The 22,154-nt window shown below is 37.1% G+C and overlaps 2 protein-coding genes across 3 annotated transcripts in view; both read right to left on the reverse strand.

Moving 5' to 3' along the window:
• Positions 1–1,412: 1,412 nt before the first annotated feature.
• Positions 1,413–22,154, reverse strand: part of LOC120419349 (hemicentin-1-like) — a 134,236-nt gene continuing 113,494 nt past the window's right edge. For both annotated transcript variants that reach the window (XM_039582020.2, XM_052710085.1), the window contains exons 9-10: positions 20,612–20,991; positions 1,413–4,958 (exon numbers count right to left, since the gene is read on the reverse strand). In XM_039582020.2, the coding sequence (XP_039437954.1) occupies positions 20,988–20,991 (4 nt within the window). In that variant the 3' untranslated portion in view covers positions 1,413–4,958; positions 20,612–20,987. The remainder of the gene's footprint in view (positions 4,959–20,611; positions 20,992–22,154) is intronic.
• On the reverse strand, positions 8,049–10,558 carry LOC120419351 (uncharacterized). Its single transcript, XM_052710086.1, has 2 exons — positions 8,770–10,558; positions 8,049–8,708 (listed from the first exon to the last, which is right to left on the reverse strand). Exons 1-2 carry the CDS (start codon positions 9,992–9,994, stop codon positions 8,218–8,220), a joined length of 1,716 nt encoding a protein of 571 aa, XP_052566046.1. The 5' UTR covers positions 9,995–10,558; the 3' UTR covers positions 8,049–8,217.

Here is a 22,154-nt window from a genome sequence, read left to right on the forward strand (position 1 = left end):
AAAAATAGCATAATTTTCAAACTCAAATAAAAAAGTGTTCCATCCAGATATCAACTCGGTTCGACCTGCAGCTTGTAGGGGACATCTGGGACTACCATCTGAGACTGAGAACGCTTTGGGTAAGGCAGTTTAACATATTAAATAGACACTTTTACTTTTAGTGATTTTTTTGGTTGTAAATTTTTGCTCGGGGGAACCCTTAGATTCCATTTTGTGGTGATAATTTTATCATATTCGTGTTTCTGAGACAATTTCACAATATAATCATGCATAAAAATGTTTATTTTGATCCATTTTAACCCTTTAAAAAATGAAAGCTAAAAAAAATAAGAAGCTGCTTTTTTCTGGTGTCATCTAGTATCCTTGGAAACGAACTTGATTTTCAATAAATGTGAATCGAAGATTTTTTTTAACTTTCATTTTTTAAAGGGTTTAAATGGATGAAAATAAACATTTTTATGAAAGTTTCTATTGTGAAATTGTCTCAGGAACACGAATATGATAAAATTATCACCAGAAAATGGGATCTAAGGGGTCCCTCGAGAAAAAATTTACAACCAAAAACTTCACTAAAGGTAAAAGTGTCTATTTAATATGTTAAACTGCCTTACCCAAAGCGTTCTCAGTCTCAGATGGTAGTCCCAGATGTCCCCTACAAGCTGCAGGTCGAACCGAGTTGATATCTGGATGGAACACTCTTTATTTGAGTTTGAAAATTATGCTATTTTTTCACTAAAATGCCAATAACTCCCTTTGTATTTAACCAATCGGGATGCTCTACCCTGCATTTTGTTGCATTTTTTTAGCCCTTTCAGATGCATTTTGAATTTTGAAATTTAATGGAATTTTGTCTAAGTTATAGCCTTTTTAAGATTTTTGACGTTTTTGAACCTTTAAACTTTGTGTCCCGATTTGCCCCACTTCCCGTTGACCTAGAGTGCTCATATTTTGGCCAGATGCTAGTTTTATATGTACAAACAACCCCTGAAAATTTCAGGCAGATTGGTGAGGTCGATGCGAGATGGGTATGCTTTGCTCGTAGACTCGCTCTTAATTTTTTGGCACCATAAGGTTTGCTGGTAGCAGGCGTGCGATGTACCTGCGATGTACCACCAAGTTGAACCAAAAATCAAGAGGCAGTGCGAACTCTGTCTTACTCTGTGGGTATGCCCTACAAGGGGAACCACACCAGAACATGATCTGAGAACTTTTCAAAATCCGTATCCTATAAAACCCACGTTTTTAAATACTGTACTGTACTGTCTGCTCTTTAACTTTGTAGAACATTGTTACACTCTACAAAATAACCCTGTAAAGTTAGAAAAAACACGAAATTTTAAAATGAAAAATTTTGTTCTGAATGAAAAAATGACCCTTCTGGGGCAATGTAGATTCGAAAAGTACATTAAATCTATATATATAAAAAATTTCGACGGTTTTGTTCGAACGCGAATCAGTTCAATACGGAGCGTCGGATCGAGGTGCTCTTTGTTGCGTTGGGTTCGTATAAGTCCAAGGAAGGTTCTTACGCCAAAAAGTGGCAACTTTGGCCACTCTGGAACCGATTCCGGAAAATCTGCAGATTGTATGAGAAAAGTTGCGTAAAATCAAATTTTGATCATAGGAGGCTGAATAAGGAAAAAAAGCTAAAGACGTCAACAAACGAAAAAAGGAAAAGACGAAGTTTTTCGGGTAAGGCTTGTTTCCCATAAAATGACATGCTCCAAAAAAATTTACAGTTAAGTAACCGAAAATGGCAGAGTTTTAAAAACTTGTTTAGTGTATTTTTTCGATGAAAAATACGTTTTTTCGGAATTCTGAGTACGCCATCAAATCGGGCGTCTAATTTTACATAAAAGTCCCTTTGACACCAAATTTCTATCTCATCACCGTTTCAGGCTGCAAATTATTGAAAAACACCTCTTTTTTCGCATGTTCAAAAATAGAAGGGGTCGTACCGCCCCTCCGTCACGAGATATCAAAAAACGGACCTCGGATTCGTGATCAGGGACAAAAGTTACCTATCAGGACAAAGTTTCACGCAAATCGAAGAGGGGTCGGGGCAACTGCTGTGTGAGTTGGCGGAGAATTACCCATATGCATTTTTAATCAAATAAAAACTTTTAATTCTTTTTAAAAATAGTTTGAGTTTTGGGACCACCGATTGGAAAATTACGTAAAAAACGAATTTTTTTTTAAATTAATTTATTGATATTTAGCAAATGTGGGACAGTTTCAAAACTTATGTAATGAATTATGCATTCTGCAATACTGCCCACCATTGAAAAAACGGCTAATATCCACTTTTGGCAAAAACGAGATATTAGCACCAGGTGGTAGAGGATGTTCCAACGCATCTTCTGGTACTTGAATTTTACTGAAATAGTGCTTAGACTTGGCTGCCGATGCGAAAAACCAAACGGCTAATATGCCACTCTTATGGGAAATTGCCTTGACGGAGATTTGGTCACAAACACTAAAACGCGTTTTTCTCGGAATACTTGATTTGGCATAATAGCCGAATTTTCAATTATGGGCAGAATACTTTTGGTCAAACGTTTTTGACAATTAGGTTTCAAACAAAATGAAATGCCCCTCTCTCATCTTTCTCTACCTTGGCTGGAGCTGAGGGATAAAAACTTCAACTAGAATTTGTACTAGCCTAACCGACGTGACCCTAATTGATGATTTTTTATGACTGTTAGAAATAATCTTAACCAAAACTGTACAAGAATTGTTAGTGAGATTCCCTTAACAGCTATCGAGATTTTCTCGAAAATTGAATTTATAAATGCTTGGGTTTAACCGAAAAATTGTTTCATGGAGTATTTTTCGAAGCATTTGGAAACGTTTCCAAACAGCTTTTTACATTATTTTGAAAACTTTTAAAAGACCTGACACCGTGCAACCAGAACCGTCAAATTGAATAAAATCAAGAAAAATTGCGACGAAATTGAATCCAACTTTTCCCTCAATCATACGAGTAACGGTTCGGCCATTAATCACCCCGGCCGAAGGTGTCTACCGGAGCTGTCACCAGGCAACCCACCTCTCCCCCCGGCGGGAATCGGCACCAGGCACCGAACACATTTGTCATGCATGCGCAACAATCGACGAATGTTATCTTGGGCGCCAGGAAATGTGTACTGTGCGCGCGCCCCACATACGCCAGGTTGAATGATTTCCCCCAGGACTCGTAAAGTTAATCCATCAAGCGGCCGCACTGATCCACGGGCCGGGATTGCTGGCAACACTGGAGGTGGGAAATGTATTTTTTAAAAAGGGAGTTTATTTCTAAGTAGCAAGGCTAGGTTCATCTCATAAAGAATATCAAAAATTTTTAGAAAAAGTTGAACATTTAAAATGCAAAATTGAAAATGCGCCCTTTTGAAATGTTACTTTAGCTTACGTAGCAGGATTTACATTAACGTTCAATAACCGTAGCTCGTCCGGTGGTGCGGGGACACACACACACACACACACACACACACACACACACACACACACACACACACACACACACACACACACACACACACACACACACACACACACACACGTGGCATTGTCTTTATTATCAAACCTACCGCTGAGCTTTTCCCGCAAGGGGATTTAGCCCACGTGGAGCTCGATCTCTTTACTCTTTACAACGACGTGTACGGGAAGAACATCGGTGGGACGTTGGTTTGGGTGGCTGTGTATAATGTTGTCGTTTGCTGCCATCAGCGCCACTGGGAAATGTCCCCAAATTGATGTTTCACCGGTTGTGACCTCCGCTAGATTTAAAGGTGTTACTAAAGGCCGGGTGTGGTAGGGTTATCAGAAGTTTTTGTTTTCGAAATTTACTTAAAGTAGTGAATCGTTTATTCAAATTAATATTTAAATTATGTAATATAAAGTATAACAATTATTTCAAGAAAAAAAAAGTTTTTCCGTTGACTTTTCCGGAATATTTTTTGAAATTTTGCTTTCTCAAAGAGGTAAATATATTGAAAAAAAAAACTTATTTGCTCAAAGAGGTAATATTTGGTATCGAAATCCACACTTTCTGCGAGTTTAAACAATAATTTACGAAATGCAGCTAACATTAAAATAACTGTTTTTTTACCAATATATTACTTCTAGAGTTTTTTTTCAAAAGGTCATCTAATCTTTGGGTTTCAAATGTTTTCATTGTTGGAAAGGCATTTTTTAAATGTCCTATTAACAAAAGAAATAACTCCTCTGACAATGTTGGAATATTCTCAAGCTTTTTCTTCTTAGAATATTAGTCTTTGAAAATCTTATCTACCCTCAGACTAAACCATATTCTTTAAAAAAAATGAATTCAAAATGAAAAACAAAAGTCAAGAGGATCACTATTATGTACATTTCATGTCATTAGATTCTGTGCATCCAACACAATTTAAATCCAAGTTGAAATTTTCCTTGCCTCGAGTGGAAATTGCTCAAAACTGGAAGACCCATTCAGTGACCCTAAACTGAGACTCTTTACCTACAACCTTACATTTTTCGCTGCTCAACATACACACACACACACGCTACATAACATTTCTCGTCTTACTTATTTTCATTCTGCTTTCCCTATGCTGGAAAATATGCTCTGGCCGCGCACCATCCATCATTATGAAATACCATTCACTCTCGTCGCTCGTCGTTTTCCGCCATCTCTTTCAGTTATGTTACCGGTTTTCCGCCGGCAATTTCCATATGTCAGCGGGGGTGGTTGGGAAATGTTTGTGGGAGTTGGATGACTTATGTTGAGGTACGTTAATGTTCATGCGTTTTCAGCGAAGTTGAGTACAGTTTAGTGCTGGGACGGGGGAAATAAGCGAGGAACGCACACACTTAAGGGGATTCCACCGGTCGATTGGGACGTGCCGGGGTCACACGTGTGTGAGGTCCTGAAGCTCGTTCATGGTGGGCCAGCTAGCACCGGTGTCGTCCGATGGATGGAGCTGAAATAAAAAAGAAAGAGAGGGAAAAAAAAACATTAATATTGAGAAACGAACGTGCACACGTTGTTGCTCGACCCGGAAATAGAGACCATTATACACAATTATAATTGACGTAATCGCGGATGTGGAAAATTCCATGAGGCTTGAGCAGATGCTGGAAAGGTGAATGAACGCTTCATAAGGTCTGAACTGAGGTTAAAAATATGGTGTTTTTTTATGGTTCAGTGAGTTGAAATATTTATTAACACTTGGCTGCCCGAAAATAGCTTGTCGCTGCTTATTAGAGTAATGACGAGTCTATTTTGCTTATTTCCGGTTTACATAAATTATTTGCTTGCAAAAAAGACCCATAAAGTTATTTTATCAAAAACAAGCTAAACCCCACAAACTTCGTCTTGTTTTTTTTAGTTTGTTGACGTGTTAAGCTTGTTTGCTTATTAATGGGCTATCTATAATCACTTAGCTTAGAACATCTAAGTAAAGTAGTTACTTAGGAAAGTACGCAACTTACGGCCGTCATCCACAATCAACTTAGAAATTTTGCTGGGCTGATATACGTTGCTATGCAGTTGTTGTTTACCTTTGATATTGAAACGTCAACTTACCGTAGATTTTGAAATTTTTCAAACCATACGTCAGTTTCTAATTTGATTACTTTTCTATTGTAGAAGCTCTTCTCATTTCCATTGATTCAAATTCCTAAGCTAAGTGAAATTTTCTAAGCTAAGTGATTGTAGATAGGCCATAAGCCTCCTGTGATCAAAATTTGATTTTACGTAACTTCTACTATACAATCTGCAGATTCTGCAGATTTCCAGAATCGGTTCCAGAGTGGCCAAAGTTGCCACTTTTTGGCGTAAGAATTCCATGGACTTATACGAACCCAACGCAATAAAGAGCATTGATTGAAGCGAATTGATTCGCGTTCAAAAAAGATATATATAAAGAAGATTAATTTTTGAGGATAACAAAAAATAGACTTCACATTTGTGATAAGCAAACAACTTTTTGGGCTGATATACGTTGCTCAGCAGTTGTTTGTTTACCTTTGATATGGAAAGGTCAACTTACCGTAGATTTTGAAATTTTACAAACCTTTCGTCAAGTTTCTTATATGATTACTTTTCATTTCCATTGTATGTATGTATGTATGTATGTATGTATGATCCCCATACCCGCAGGCAACTTGGTCCTGGAACACATGTGAGCGCTAGGTGAACAATTCGATCATCTTTTACTCCGTAATCTGTACACCCACGTGCATAAGTTTTTTTGCACGAATTTTAATGCTACAAATACCGGCGCATAAGATAAAATGGTTTCCCTATTCCCTCCCCAAGCGCCGGAAATTTGTAGCGGGTGTAGGGACACTTTGCATAGACGCCCTTGCTCCCATCACGTCACTGAGGGTATGGAGCGACGAGAAATTAATAAGCATGCCCCCCCAGTCGAACCTTCATTAGAGAAGCAGGCAATCCACAACTCACAGCGAACGACCGAGGGAACACCCTACCGCGTATATAATAATATTGGCGTAGTTTGTCTTCAATGAGTTGTCTATATGTGTGAGTAAATGAACGTGTTTTATGTATTATAAAGGAAAGCTCTCACCAAATGACGAAGTCTTCACATGTGGATAAGCTTCAAAATTGCCAATCACGAAGTCTTCAACGTTAATCCTTATAAAACTTGGATATTTTGGATACACATTCTTGAGTTGCTATTAAAAATAAAATAAAAACAGCATTAAACAAACAAATGCAGATAAAAACGAACATTACATTCTGAAGTTAGTTGAAATTGCAGAGAGGCTGAATTTTTTGGATAAATATTATGGAACTGACCTAGTTTTATGCAAGGAATTAACTATTTTAAATGGACAATCAATAAAAATAAATTTTCAATAATCACGTAAATAAATAAGGTACAGGAACACTTTAGTAAAAAAAAAAACAATAATTTATACAAAAAAATGCAAAAGGATTATTTTTTTAGTCGTTCATTAGTACAATGATGGATAGGAAAAGTAATTATTTACAAAATGGAATCGCAAAAGTTTTTAAAGTTTATAATCAGAAACTTTGAACAGAAATTTGTGTCAAACCATGAAAATCATAAAACACAAACAAAACATTTAAAATGCCTCAACTTATTCTTTAATATTTGGTGAATTCATCGAGCAGCATACATTTTCTGAATAAATTACTCTGTGCATTTTTAATATTTATATTAAATATTAAACAAAAAAATAAAGTAAATATGATTTTCTTTACTGTCTTAGAAAATCTAAGAAATATTTTAAAAAAAATATTTTTTTGTAATAAGGTGTAACTTGAACTTGAAAATTAATCATTTCAACTAACAATATTCAACAAACAGAACAAATGTTGAATTTATGAATTATTTTCGTTGAATGAAGTTGAATTTTCATTCATTAATATTAATTCAGTTCACTTAAGGATCATTGCATTTTATCAATTAATTTATCAATTAAAATTTTAGCAGCATGTTCCTGAGCAAAATTAAATTACATGAGAAAAGGAACAAACTCACCGGGAAGGTTCAATCCATGCAGTCCCATTTTTCAATTCAAGGGAGAAAAGTAGCAGATTTGGACCCTTTCTTGATTTTCTTCTGATGGTGCCAATGAAATTCCAACAATCCACAGCGCTGAGGTGGGGAGGGTGCAGGGAATCTTGATCTTCCGAAAATCATCTCGAACTGGAACCACAATTTCGTCAAATCCAAGCATCTTCAGTACAACGGAGTCTTGATTCAGGAACAAATTCGGTATTCCAGAACAGGAACCATCACTTCCCGAAAACCGAAATTACAATTCAACGAAAGGGTTACAAAACGCGGAAGTGTCAGATTTTTAACTGAAGCAAAACACGAAAAAACTCAAAATTTTCAGAAATATGACGCGAGCTTGAAAAAGATACGTCTTTCTTGCACCACCGCCTACTACGATCTCCATGATTACTTTTCATTTCCATTGATTCAAATTCATAGGTTAAGTGAAATTTTCTAAGTAAAGTGATTGCTAGGGCTAGTGATTTTTCACGGCAAAAAAAAAAGAAATTACGCGGTGTACATTTCAGAAAACATCCAAATTTCGCGGCGATTTCACGGCTTTTCAAAACTAAGGAAAGAAAATGCAATTAAGTGTTTTTTTCAATACTAAAATAACTAAATACGGCAAACAACTCTTAGTTTTAACAATTCATTTTATTTGCTTGCTTTTTCTGGCTGCTTACGCTTAGATCTTCGAGTTTGTAACAAGAATAGCGTGTGATGCCAAATTGTTTTCTTCAAAGCTCTGCCGGTTTACCGTGTCTACCGTGTTGAATGCACTGACGCTTCGCTCCGCATCTACCGAATTTCCTGGGACAGATAAATACCGGATAGCAATTCGGGACAGATTAGGAAAACGGTCTTTCTGGCTGAACCAGAAGGCAGCTGGTTTGACTCCATCTTCGATCTCGAGAGCGCACTGTTTGTACGCTGCTAGCTCTCCTTCAATTTCCGGCAACTTTTCAGCGCATTCCGGAATACCGTCGCTCAGCCCGTCCAAAGAAAGGATTTTTGCTTGAGCCGGATCGAATCCTCTGACAGCTTTCATGAAGCTGAGGCCTGGTTGCGTGAATCTAGCTGATGTTTCGGTGTAGTATTGGTTCAGCTTGGCAGCTGCATCTTGAAACGCCTTCTTGTAGATCTTGTTTTTCTCCTTCTCTCCCTTGGAACCGAACTCTACATTAAAAAAATAAAATTAATTTTCAATTTATAAACTAAAACAAAATCTGTAGCTTACCGGCCATCAGGTCAACCACCTTGTTGTAAGCCAAATGGATTGTTACTTGACGGTTCTCGAACCAGGTCAGCAGGTCCATCAATTTGGCCGAGTTCATCATGATAAAGACGACATCGACCCGAACCGAATCCGTTTTAAACAGATCGTTCAGTTCTAGAAGAGCACTGGTTGGGGCGGAAACAAGTAGCTCGGCTTCAATGAACTTCTTATAATGCTCGACGTATTTCGCATGGTGCACGACAGCTCTGATCCAGCTGTTCCAACGAGTCACGACTGGCACTGGAGGCAAGGGCACTTCAGAGCCGCACTCTCGGCCAATGAATTCCCTGTATCGAAGCTTGCGCGAAGAGCAGTGCACAAAGATAGACTTAAAGCAAGCAATCATTCTATCCACAGCAGGGAAGTTCCGACGAAATGTTTCACCCACCAGACTCAGAATGTGAGCGTTGCATGTGAGGTGAATGCAATTTGGCAGGAGCACTTTCAAGCTGGTCACGGCCTTGGTCATGTAAGTTGCGTTGTCCGTCAGCACGACGACAACCTTGTCAAAATCGACGTCAAACTTGGTCAACGTCTGAATGATAGCTCTCGAAACGGTTGTAGCGTTCACCTTATCCAGAAAAACCAGATCCGCAGTGACTGCCTCCATCTTGTCTTGTTGTCCGGAAGTGACGGGCAGGATAAAAACAATGTGCAAGATAAACCTATCCTGCTGGTCCGAGGCTTCATCAGCGGCAATCACGATCGAAGAAGCTGCTGCAACACGTTCTCGCAGTTCCTGCTGTGCGACATCGAAAACCTTAGGCAGTACTTGGGATCGGAGGGTCGTGGACTGTGGAAGCACTCCAAGGTTTTTGACATTCCTTGACAGGTAGTCTCGGAGCTTCGGATGATCAAGCTTGTACAGCGGAATGTTTGCAGATGCGAAAGCTTCCACGAGTTCAAATTGCGAAACGTTTCGCGCATCACGAGATGCTGTGGCTTTGTGGAATGCGCTCACCACCGTTGTTTGTTTTTGCACGGAATGCGTTACATCCTTTGGCTGCTTTTGGACCTTTCCGATGTGGGTTTGCGATTTTAGGTGTTTGTCGATGGTGGCCTTTCTGGTATGGTCCAATGTTACGTTGCAAGACGTACAAAATAATTGGCCTTCGTCCGCATGTAGTGTTCCTTTTGGGTACTGTTTAGCTCGCTCGACACACGTAATTTTTACTGCTGTTTTCATTTTGTTACCTGCTAAAATGGCTCACGACGCGCAACTTGGAAAAAAACACCACTTCCGTAAGCAGCTGTCAAAATTCTGGGTGCGCTCGTTACACTGAGAATCAACATTACACATTGTTCAGTTAATTTTTACACATTTGTATGGAATTTATCAGCTCAAGTATGGTAACACACTATTGTGTAATCATAGTTGAACTGAAAATCCCATACAAGTGTGTAAAAGTTAATTGACTAAATGTCTAATGCTGATTATCAGTGTAACAATCGCCAATTACCCAGTCACGAAATAATCTAGCAGAGCTGGTTCTGTCAGAATCCTGCTTCAATGGAGGAACATTTCTGCTACAATTCCGATAGAATATTCAGCTCTGCTAGAATTCTGCCAAAACGCCGTGACTGGGCAAGGATGTGCCAGAGAAATTTTATAAAAATTACGATTTGCATTAGTGTTGGTGCGGTCAGGATTGCTCGACAGCAGTATATTTAATAAAAATATAAATGTCGCGGCATTTCACGGTATACGCCGAATTTCACGGCCAAGACCAAATTTCACGGATTTCGCGGCTTCCGCGAAATCGCGAAAAATCACTAGCCCTAGTGATTGCCCATAACGTGTTGTAAACCCCCCCCCCCCCCTCCTACAAATAACGCTACGTGTTAAGTTTTCGCGAAAAAACTATATTTCCTTCTGATTTCAAGAACGAAGTACTGAATGTTGAAGGATTTTCTGAAAGAGCAATTTTTAACCGAATACAACCATATTTAGCCTTTTTTTTGACATGGTCCCAGAGGATCAAGGCCACCCGAAGTTTGCATAGAAAATTGATGTCTTTAAAGTGAAATATCTTTTGATTTATAAAGTTCAAAAAGAGTTTTGAGATTTCTCTACAAATTTGTTAAGGCCAGGTCGGTAAAAAATCCATACTAAAAATCAAAAACCTTAAATTTAGAAACACGCAATTTTCACCGATAGAAATTTTAAAATACCGTCAGTGGGGTTGACATTGGTTCAGGTTCAGGTTCTTTACAATGAAACTGAGCAACTCTCTACGAAATCGGCCGATTTCAACCATTTTTATTTTTTGTATTTTTTAATTTGGCTCAAACTTTGTGGGGGCCTTCCCTATGACCAAATAAGCTATTTTGTGTCATTGGTTCACCCATACAAGTTTCCATACAATTTTGGCAGCTGTCCATACAAAAATGGTACGTACATTTTCAAACAGCTGTAACTTTTGAGTGAATTTCTGATCAATTTGGTGTCTTCGGCAAAGTTGTAGGTGTTGTTGAGGACTTTTGAGAAAAAAAAGGGTACACGGAAAAAAAATTGCAGAATTTTCAATCAACTTTTTTTTCACTAAAACTCAATTTCCCAAAATACGTATTTTTTTATTTTCGAGATTTTTTATATGTTTTAGGAGACAAAAATCTGCAACCTTTGAGCCATAGAGAAACATGGTCAAACAATCTGCCGCCGAGTTATGAATTTTTGAAAAAAATAGTGATTTTTGGAAAAAATCGAAGTTTCATGCAAAAATTAGTTTGACATTATTTTTTAAATGTAAAATTGAATTTCCAATCGAAAACTACTTTACAGATTTTTTGATAAACGGCTCTGTTTTCAAGATATAGCCACCGAAAGTTTGATTTTAGCGAAATATTTGCAGTTTTTAGATTTTTAAAAATAGTGACCATGAGTAACCATTTCTAAAAATATGATTTTTAAATTTTTTACAGCTGTTTGAATATGTACGTACCATTTTTGTATGAACAGCTGCCAAAATTGTATGGAAACTTGTATGGGTGAACCAATGACACAAAATAGCTTATTTGGTCATAGGGAAGGCCCCCACAAAGTTTATGCCAAATAAAAAAATACAAATAAAATCCATTTCCGGTTTTGGTGCTCAACTTAATTATGTTTAAAGGGTTGTGCAGGGGATATCTTATGAAACCTCTGCCGGAAAAAAATTGTTCCTATAATTCTGTCATTTGGCAACTGCCCAAACAAGATGTACGTTTTTGGCCAAAAATTACCCCTCAAAAATTATTATTTTAATACACTTTTTGAAATTGCTCAAAAATAACTTCAATATTTAAAAATCTTTACTTCCAACATTGTAGCATGTCAATACGATTCTCTTGAACAAGTTACACATTTTAATTTGCATTTATCTTGTTTAGTTTATGTTTGTTCTTGGTAGTTCTTGGCCTATTCTACCACCTCCTACACCCAAAATTCCGAGTCGAGAGAATCGTTTCCTCAAAATTTATTGAGGGCTCAGCGCCAAAATCGAGAGAATAATGCTACCAACTCACACCACCATAACAAATGAAATTGAAATTGAAACAATAAATCTCCAACAAGTGTCATACATCGACATCTGACTACTCCTTGTTCACCAAGCTGGCCGAGACAGTTAAGTCAATGGGTTAGTATGTCAAAGGTCTCTTGTTCGATTCCCGTTGTCGACACTTTGTGTTTTTTTTTGTTTTGAGTAATGAACTTTTTTTGCAAATGAACCTCGAGAGAATAATTCTCTCGCCCATCTCGAGCTGTGTTCTCTGTGTCCGTAAATGGTACCACTATTCTCTCGTCTCGAGGCCATTATTCTCTCGGACTAGCGCTGCCCAGTTTTGGGTGTATCATTACATTTTGCCTATCGATTTTTGTCATGTTTTTACAGTTACTTTTTCAATTTTTATTTTTGTTACATTTTTTTCTAAAGAATTATCATTTAAAGTGTAAAAAAATGCGTAGAGGTATAAGCTGGGACACTACAAAAATTACTGCATACTTCTTTTTACTTAAAATATAGGAAATATTATTTAAGAACACAGCCAAAGTTGACCCCTAAAAAAATACATTTTTAGAAACATTGGCAAAGTCACATAAAACAAGTCAAACTTCATACCCTAAAATTTTCTTAAATTTCAAGAGTTTTTCTTTCCAATGCTTTTTAAAGATCAAAAATAGGTTGAAAATTGATTTTTGGCGATTTTTCAGATCGAAGCCCGTCTAAAGGCGGGGTTAGGTTGTAGAGGGTTAAGATGACTCCGGCTCCGGGTTATCAGAAATGTTTGGCTCTGACATCCAATTTTGTCGACTCCGACTCCTATTCCAGCTGTTCGAGTTTTTACGACTCCGACTCCAGGTCCCCAAAAAGGCCCGACTTCACAGACTCCACACCCCTGATTAAAACTATTTCATTTCATTCATTTTGGCTGATTTTAGCGTGACGTACTCTACGGACAGGCCCGTAGCCAGGGGGTGGGCTTCGGGCTGAAGCGCCCCCCCCCCCCAGAAATTTTTGGAAGACATATGGGAAAGAGGGAAAAAGAAGAAGAATGTTTCTTCTTCCAGCCCCCCCCCCCCTACCCCCCGAACCAAAATTATGGTTACACTTCTGTCTACGGATGACGCCTTGCTGAGATATCGTTGTTAACAAATTGAGGGTTGTTTGGGTGAGACTTCGGAAACTTCAATTTTCCTGTTTCCTTTTATCGAAAAATCCCTTTAGTACTTTACGATTTCAAATTCAATTTTACATTAAAAACAAATATTTATAAAATTTCGAAAAAATCACCATTTTTCTAAAATTTATAACTCAGCAGAAATTTGTTTGACCCTACTTCTCAATGGTTACTCAAAAGTTTCGGATTTTTGTCTTCTCAAACATGTCAAAAAGTTTCGGAAAAAAAGGATTTTGGGAAATTATGTTTTTGTAAAAAAGAGTTAATTAAATAATCGCCAAATTTTTTCCGTATGCCTCTTTTTTCTGAACAACACTCATCAATACATGCAACTTTGCCGAAGACACCAAGTTGGTCAGAAAATTGTTAGAAATCGGCCGATTTCGTAGAGAATTGCTCGACTAATAAAACCACTTATCACCTGTGCTGGACATATGATGCTTTTTTCAGGAAAATCCGCTTCCATCAAGCGATGCCTGCTCCGTATCACATCTCGCGAAACTGCAGGATTTATAACCATCCCATTGCATGCTTCTCATAGCTGATAGAACTAGTGAATCTCCACCCAAGGATGCTATTCTGCCGGATCTTATACTGAAGGTCACAGAATTCCTCATAACGATAGTTGTCAGCTTGAAACCGTCGACTTTGTTGTATTTTGGCGTAATTTTATTTTTAAATTTCTAGTGAATTTGGTCTGTTGAAATTTAATTCACTTAAAAAATGTGGAGACAAGGTTTTTTTAATCAGACTTAAAGGATACAGTCAAAGTAATCAAATCGGTGTTATCCTAATAGGAATATATAGCTATGAAAAAATAAATATTAAAATATTCCTGAACTTTTTTTAACTTTTAGAAAAAATCTAACAATTATATTTTTTAACAAGGCCAATTTCAACAATAAATTTCCTTTGCGCCAACACACCACACCACCAAACAATACATGTGCAACGGGGAAAAAAAAGCATGGCGGCCATCATCGACAGAGATGAACTGCCACGTGGAGCTTTTGCCTCGTGAAACTAAGCTGAAGATGGATGCTCGTTCGTTTTAGCCTCTTCCCGGCCGAGGGGTTGGGGGTGGGAACTTGCATCACGCGATTCTTCACGGGCTGCGATGATGGAACATTGCCATTGCTGGAGCGCGCGCGTTTCTTTGCTCTCAAGAATGCACTTTGTTAGGCGAAACGTCCTTGTCGGGATTTGTTATGTCGCGTGACGTGACGTCCGGACTTGTGAGTTGTGCCGAGGGATTTCGCTGCGAGAATGTTTGTCGGCAGGTCTGGTGTGCTGGTCTGGAGTTTTGTTGTGATGAATTTTTGTAGTTCTGTTTTTTTTTTGGATGTACAATGTGGGACACTTTGTCTAGAAATGATGTAATCTCAACACATATTTCACCAACCATGTTTGTATACTCAACGCTGCAGAAAGTTTTGATTTAGTAGTCACTTTGCGCTGTTAGCAGGTTCTTGATAACGAATAACAAAAATATGTTTTTAAAGTTCATGTTAATAAATTATAAAAAATAATAAATTATAACCCAAATCAAAATTGACGTTTTAATGAAATGTTGCACACTGCTAAAAAAATTGCTTGTTTGTCGACTCTCTACAAAATTGAGGTCATTCCGCTCAAGAGATTTAATCCCAGCTATTAGCAACAAACAGGCTTAGAAAAGGTGGACATAAACATTAAGTCCAAGTCATTGCTACATTCTATCCGGCAGGGAGGAAAGATTCGGTCTCGTTAAAGAACGGCGTATGACCCCTCATGGGGAAGCGGCCAATCCAAACATATCCCTCCTCCCGTGCCATGTGCTGAAGGTGCAAAACACGACAATCATCTAGTTTGAAATACCACACCTGTTCCGCGTCAGTGTTGAGAATTTTGCAGCGATCAGCTGTGTATAAATTCCATGGAAGTTTGCAAATATCAGGGCTGTGGAGTCGGGTCATGTTTCAAACGACTCCGACTCCGGCTTTCTGAGATTAGCCGACTCCGACTCCGGCTCCAGCTTTTTTTGGTTAGCTCCGACTCCGACTCCGACTCCACATATTTTTAAATGTTTCAAAAGTTAGTTAACTCTTATTTTGAAAACATTTATACATAGGATTACTTAAATGCACTCTAAATGTCCTAAAAAAGTTTCCAGGTAACAAGTTTTAAACGTTATTGAAACAGAAATCAAAAATATCTCCAGTATTGAAGGCATTTTCAGAAGAACAATTCTAGAGTTTTTTTAATTGGTTCTATAAACATATGAAAGACAATAGTTTATAGGACCTTTTCAAAAAAAAAAAAAAAAAAAAACTTTAGAATTCAGAAGTATGGAACTAAATTTTGCCGACGATTTATGATTTTTTTTTAAATAGTGATTTTTGAAAATTTTTTGATCTCATTTTTATGTAAAATCGAATTTTCAATCCAAAAGTGCTTTGCACATTTTTTTATAAAGTGCACCCTTTTAATAATATAGCCTTTTTTTTTATAGAAAAAATACGGTTTTTTGATTTTTTTAAATAGTGTCCTTGATTGTCCATTTCTAAAATATTGTTTTCGAAAAGTTCAAAAAATTTCCTGCTAAGAAGATTGGACCACTGGTTGCTGAGATATAACGGATAAAAGAAAAAGAAACAGGAAAATTGTTTTTTTTTTAGTCTAACCCAATCAACTCTCCATTTTCTAATGTCGATATATCAGCAATTAATTTTCCGATTTTCAATATTGAAAAATGAAACATTCGTGAAATTTTCCGATCTTTTCGGAAAAAAATATTTTTTTTGAATGAATAATAGCATCTCAAAGAGCCACATTCAATATTTTTAGAAATGGACAATCATGGACACTATTTAAAAAAAAATCAAAAAACCGGATTTTTTCGGACAAAATATAACTTTGAATGGATATATTTTTAAAACGGAATACTTAATCAAAAAATGTGTAAAGTACTTTTCGATTCGATTTTACATAAAAAAGGTCAGATAATTTTCAAGATATAAATTTTTACATAAATCACTGTTTAAAAAATCATAACTCGTCGGCAAAATTTTGGTACATACTTCAGAATGGCTTAAAAGATGCGAGGTTTTGTCCCCATACAAAAAAAAAAACTCAAAAATTTTAAAATACCGATTTTGGGAAATTGAATTTTAGTAAAAAAAAGTTAACTAAAAATCACCAAATTATTTTCCGTGTACCTATTTTATTAATAGTTCTCATCAATACATACAACTTTGCCGAAGACACCAAATCAATCAAAAAATTCCTTGAAAAGTGACAGGTTTTCGAATATTTACGCACCATTTTTATATGAACACCTGCCAAAATTGTATGGAGATTAGTATTAGAGAATCAATGACACAAAATGGCTTCTTTGGTATGGGGGCCTTCATAAAGTTTGAGCCAAAAATAGCAAAAAAAAAAACAAAAAACAAAAAATAAAAAAGGTTGACATTGGTAGATTTCGTAGAGAATTGCTCATCATAGATTTATCAAAAAATGGCGACGCAATGCATGCGACTTAAAAAAACATTAAAAAATAAGAAGTTTAGTGAACAAAAAAAAAACATAATTGTTGTTGAATTATAAATAACTCCGACTCCGACTCCGACTCCGGGTTATCAGAAATTTTCGGCTCCGACTCCGACTCCAGCTCATAAAATTTAGCCGACTCCGACTCCAGTTGTTCGAGTTTTGCCGACTCCGACTCCGACTCCGACTCCGACTCCAGGTCCCCAAAAAGACCCGACTCCACCGACTCCGGCTCCGACTCCGACTCCACAGCCCTGGATGATTAGAAAAAGAAGCGTAATAATTTCAAAAACTGAACCAATTTGAGATCTATGATTCAATTATGATTTCTTAAATAAAAACGTTACTTAATCCACCTTAAGGTGGTTGGTGCCTTCCTCACATTCATGTTGTATTTTAGGTTGTATTTACAAATTAATTTAAGAGTTTTCTTTTTAATTTTTTTTATTTATTTTTTTATTTAATTTTTTAAATGTTTTTTTATTTATTTTTTTATAATCATTGTTTTTACCAGAACAGCAATTTTTTAATTCAACACTTGATGCACGATGGAATTGCATGCTGTTCCCCTAGTCTTAGTAAACAATGTCTTATGAGTTGTATATTTCAGTAAAAAGTTCGTGTAAATCTTTGTCGAGACAAAATGATGTATTCAGCAACATAATTAATACAGACTTTTTCCAGAAGAGACGCAGACACTGCTTAAGCAATGTGGCAACCGGGCGATACGCATGCTCTGCGACTCTCGCGCGTAAGCAAAAAGACCCGGCCTTTGAGGTTATGCAAAAATCACCCTTTTTTGTAGCTACAAAAAAACTTTTTCATGGCATAACTTTAAAAGTACTTCACTAAACAGAATAAAATTTAATAGGGTCTTAGGGGACCCCAAAACGAACAGAATAAGGCGGATCCGGCCAAAATCGGTTCGGCTAATTCTGAGATAATCGTGTGGAAAAAATCATGTCTACACACATCCCCACAGACATTTGTTCAGAATTTGATTCTGAGTCGATAGGTATACGTGAAGGTATATCTAGGAGGTGTATTTGAGAAGTTCATTTTTCGAGTGATTTTATAGCCTTGCCTCAGTGAGGTGAGGAAGGCAAAAATTGAAGGCATCTTTTCGAGGGTTACAATTTCAATTCAATTTGTGTTTTTATTAGAATTTAGCAGTTCTGTTCCAGGATGTTACATTTGCAATTCAGAGATTTGGAGAACCTTTCAACTGAGACCAGTACATGTTTCGAAAAAAAAGTTGTACGATCGGGCTCAAAATTTTTCTGGGAGTTCCTTGGCCGAAATAATAATACCCGATTTTTTTTTGTTGCTCCATTAGGGTGGTCCAAAAATGGCAATTTTCGTCGATTTTTGCAAAAACTACAGCTACTGATTTCAGCCACAGAGTAAGACAAAAAAAGTGAGGACTGCACCAATAGGGTGTAACAACAAAATTGATTTTCCAGCACAGCAATTTTTTCAGTTCATTATGGGGTCCTAAAAAACTTCCGAAAGTTTGAGAACGATTGGTGCAGTCCTCACTTTGCGCAAAGCGATTCAATTTTCCTTATCAATTTGCATGGGAAAAATCATTTTTTGTTGAATTTTGATATTAAAAAAAATCCACGTTTCATGCTATATCAAAGCCGGATTCATATTCGGATGCTCTGGAATGTGCTCTACAACTTTCCCGAAGAGAGTATGGTGCTAACTTACTCCTGAAAGAAGATACAGCGTCCTCAAAACTCGTCTAAAACGTGTATTTCGAGCAAAAAACACGTTTTAGACGAGTTTTGAACACTTTTTATAGGAGCAAGTTAGCACCATACTCTCTTCGGGAAAGTTGTAGAGCACATTGCCGAGCATCTGAATATGAATCCGGTGTTGATATAGCGTGAAACGTGGATTTTTTAATTATCAAAATTAAAAAAAATGATTCTTCCCATACAAATTTATATGGGAAATTGAATCGTTTTGTGCAAAGTGAGGACTGAACCGATCGTTCTCAAACTTTTGAGAGTTGTTTAGGACCCTATAAGGAACCAAAAAGTAGCTGTGCTCACTAAATTTGGACAACTTTATTTTTTCCCTACAACCATATTACACCCAATCGTTCTCAAACTTTGGGAAGTTTTTTAGGACCCCATAATGAACTGAAAAATTGCTGTACTGGAAAATCGATTTTGTTATTACACCCTAATGGGTCATATATTACACAAAAATCAAAATTTTCTAAAGTAGCTTGTAATTTTTGTATGGTCCTCAGGATCATTTTCCCATCATCATTAAAAAAAAAAATACTTTTTTGAAAATTCAGGCCTGAAAGGATTAAATAACATTGTTTTTTTTTTGTTCTTTGTTGTGCTTTGTATTGTAAAAGAACCACATTTTTTAATCCAATGTGATTTAAATTAAATAATACATGACTACAAAAGTTCATTTTTTTGGAACTGTCAAAAAACAAGAAACGAAAACAAATAAAATTATACTAGCCATTTTAGACTTTTAGATAAGTTCAGGATTTCATGTCTTATATAAAACATATTTTGCAAATTATCTTGTAATTGATGAAAAATAATTAAATGTTTTCATTTTTTCATGTTAAAATACGAGTACAAATTTGATAATGCTTTGAAATTCTTATCGATTACTGAATATTCAACTATTCATCTATTTCCACAATCAAATCAGAATTTCAATACCAAAAATTGATTTTGTTTTCAATTTCGGGAATTCCCAGGACAAAATATAAAAAATCCCGGGATCCGGGAATTCCCGGTTTTGGAAAAATCCCGGGAACTTTGTCCCGGGAATTCCCGGGATGGATGCACTAATAGTAAAGTTATCCCTTTTGAAATGTTTGTGTTGATTTGGACATTAGACGTTAATTTATAATGAAAAAAAATAATAAAATTTGAATAACCAGCCCTTTTTTCCACATTTGGCTGAAAAAAGCTGACAAAAACTTTTAAAAATATTTTTATCAGCCTTATGATTCGGACCATTTTTGACCACTTTTTCGAAGTTTCAACTTTTGAAACTCAAACTTGGCTCTTAAACGCAGTTTATGGTAAAAGTTGCATGTTTTGCAACGGGTTGCTTACAACATTTTTTTTCTGCAATTCCGGAATTCAAACAACCATGTGTTATGCAAATTCAACGTTCAAATCTAAAATATATTGAACAATGTTACTTTTCGATACGAGTCGATAAAGAACAACTTTTCGCCACCCATTTCTAAGAATGACAGAAACAGAATTTTTCGATTCTTTTGGAAGCATTTTGTAGGGAATTAAATAGCTAAAAGATGGCAGAGTTAGCCAAATTTCAGGCACAAAATATGTGTCAACCAGATTAAAAAATATAAAACTTAAAATTTGATAAAGAATCACATTTCTTTGAGAATTGTCTTTGTTCGGCAGATTTGACTGATATTTGGATAATCAGTACCTAATCGAACCATTTTGCAAATCGACATGGAACCGCACCCAATTTCTATCTCAATTCGTCCCACCCTGACCATGTCCTAGTCAGCGATTCCGCTTAGCATGAACGCACCCCCTCCACACTGGAAACGCAACATTGAAGCAAGACCCGACAAGAAACGTCACCTTACCTCAAGGTTATTATCTCGGAGTTTTATCATCATAAAGTACGTTGTTGTGTGCATGTCGTGTTGTCGTCCCCCGTGTGTTTGCCGTCGTCCTCCTCTCTGGGGGTGGCTGTTCCGTCGACGACGATGACGATGCTCGTATGACGCGGCAAGTATCAACTACTGCTGATGGAACGGGTTGCTGCCGGTGGAAGTGCTCTTTGGTGTCCTGCCTTTTCGTAGTTCTACGCTGTTGATGTTGCTGCTGATGCTGGTGGAGAAGGATTCTGTTGCTGTTGTTGGTGTCGGGTGATGTTGGAGTGGGAGTTGGAGGGTGATGAGGAAAATAAAAACAGTCAACTGATGCGGCTTTGTGATTTGTTTTCCTCTATGTTTGGCCTTATCTGAAATAGAGCACGAGATAAGACAGAGCGGTTAAAGGTTGGTGATGGTGATGATGGAGGTTCTCGGGTCCTCGTGCGTTGCGTTGGTTGGCGTTGGTTGATGGACGTGCGGGTGTCCTCGTATAAGTATGAACATTGCGGCGAAAGGGGGATAGAAGGTTCGATCTCAAGGATACTTGACGATTCTTGACATTCCTCGCCGAGAAGAAGGGTGAACTTTAAGGGTATATTACAGGGTTGAGGGTCAACTTATCATGATTGCTGTTATTGGATATATATCACTGCATAGAATAGCCGAAGAAATTTCCTAGGCATTTAGCGATCCGTTGTAACTATCAATATATAAATGAATTTGTGTTGTTATCTTCTTCTTCAAACATTATATTTAATCTGTAAGTTACGAAAATCAGAAAAGAAGTTTTTAACCAAAGACTAAGAATTTGATCACTCGAGACATGTAAATGATTTTATCACAACTTTTCATTACAGAAAAATATAAACACAAGGTTCACTTCAAGCCTTCAAGTAAACCAATATAAACCATTCTCAGCTGGAGCAGCATAAAAAATACAACCTAATCAAATTTTACACCCATCCGAGCAAATCCAGAAAGTTCATAAATCAACCAACCGATCCCGTTGCCCCATTTCGGTTTGATCGCTAGTCATCGGAATAAAATATAAGCTCTCTCTCAGTTTCTCTCTCTGTCTATCTATATCTTGCTGTCACGTTTCCCTTGTTCCTTCGGTACATACAAAATCAATATCGTACTTTGACTGGTTTTGCAATACCGGCCTGGTCCCCCATCAGCTGACAGATGGGTGTGCTGCTCCACTCGGCCAGGGTGGATGGACGGAACGTGGTCCATGGCAGAAAAAATAAGGGACGATAATGAAAAGTGATGGAATATGAAAATGAATATTTTCTTCGATTTTTCCTTTAGAATCTTTTCCTTCCCCGGTTGATGGTGTTCACATTTTACTTTGATTATTTTTCTTCTTCTTCTCCATCGCACTCTTGGACACATTTCGATGGATAAAGGCAGCTGCACTAGATCTTGATTATTTTGCCTTCGCCATCGTTACGATAAACAGATTACTTAACATAAATTATTCGAAATGGAGGTTCAATCTTTCACTGGTTTTCCAAGGCCAGCAGCGGTT

This window comes from Culex pipiens, chromosome 3, assembly GCF_016801865.2.
Source record: "Culex pipiens pallens isolate TS chromosome 3, TS_CPP_V2, whole genome shotgun sequence".
NCBI classification, from domain to species: Eukaryota; Metazoa; Arthropoda; class Insecta; order Diptera; family Culicidae; genus Culex; species Culex pipiens.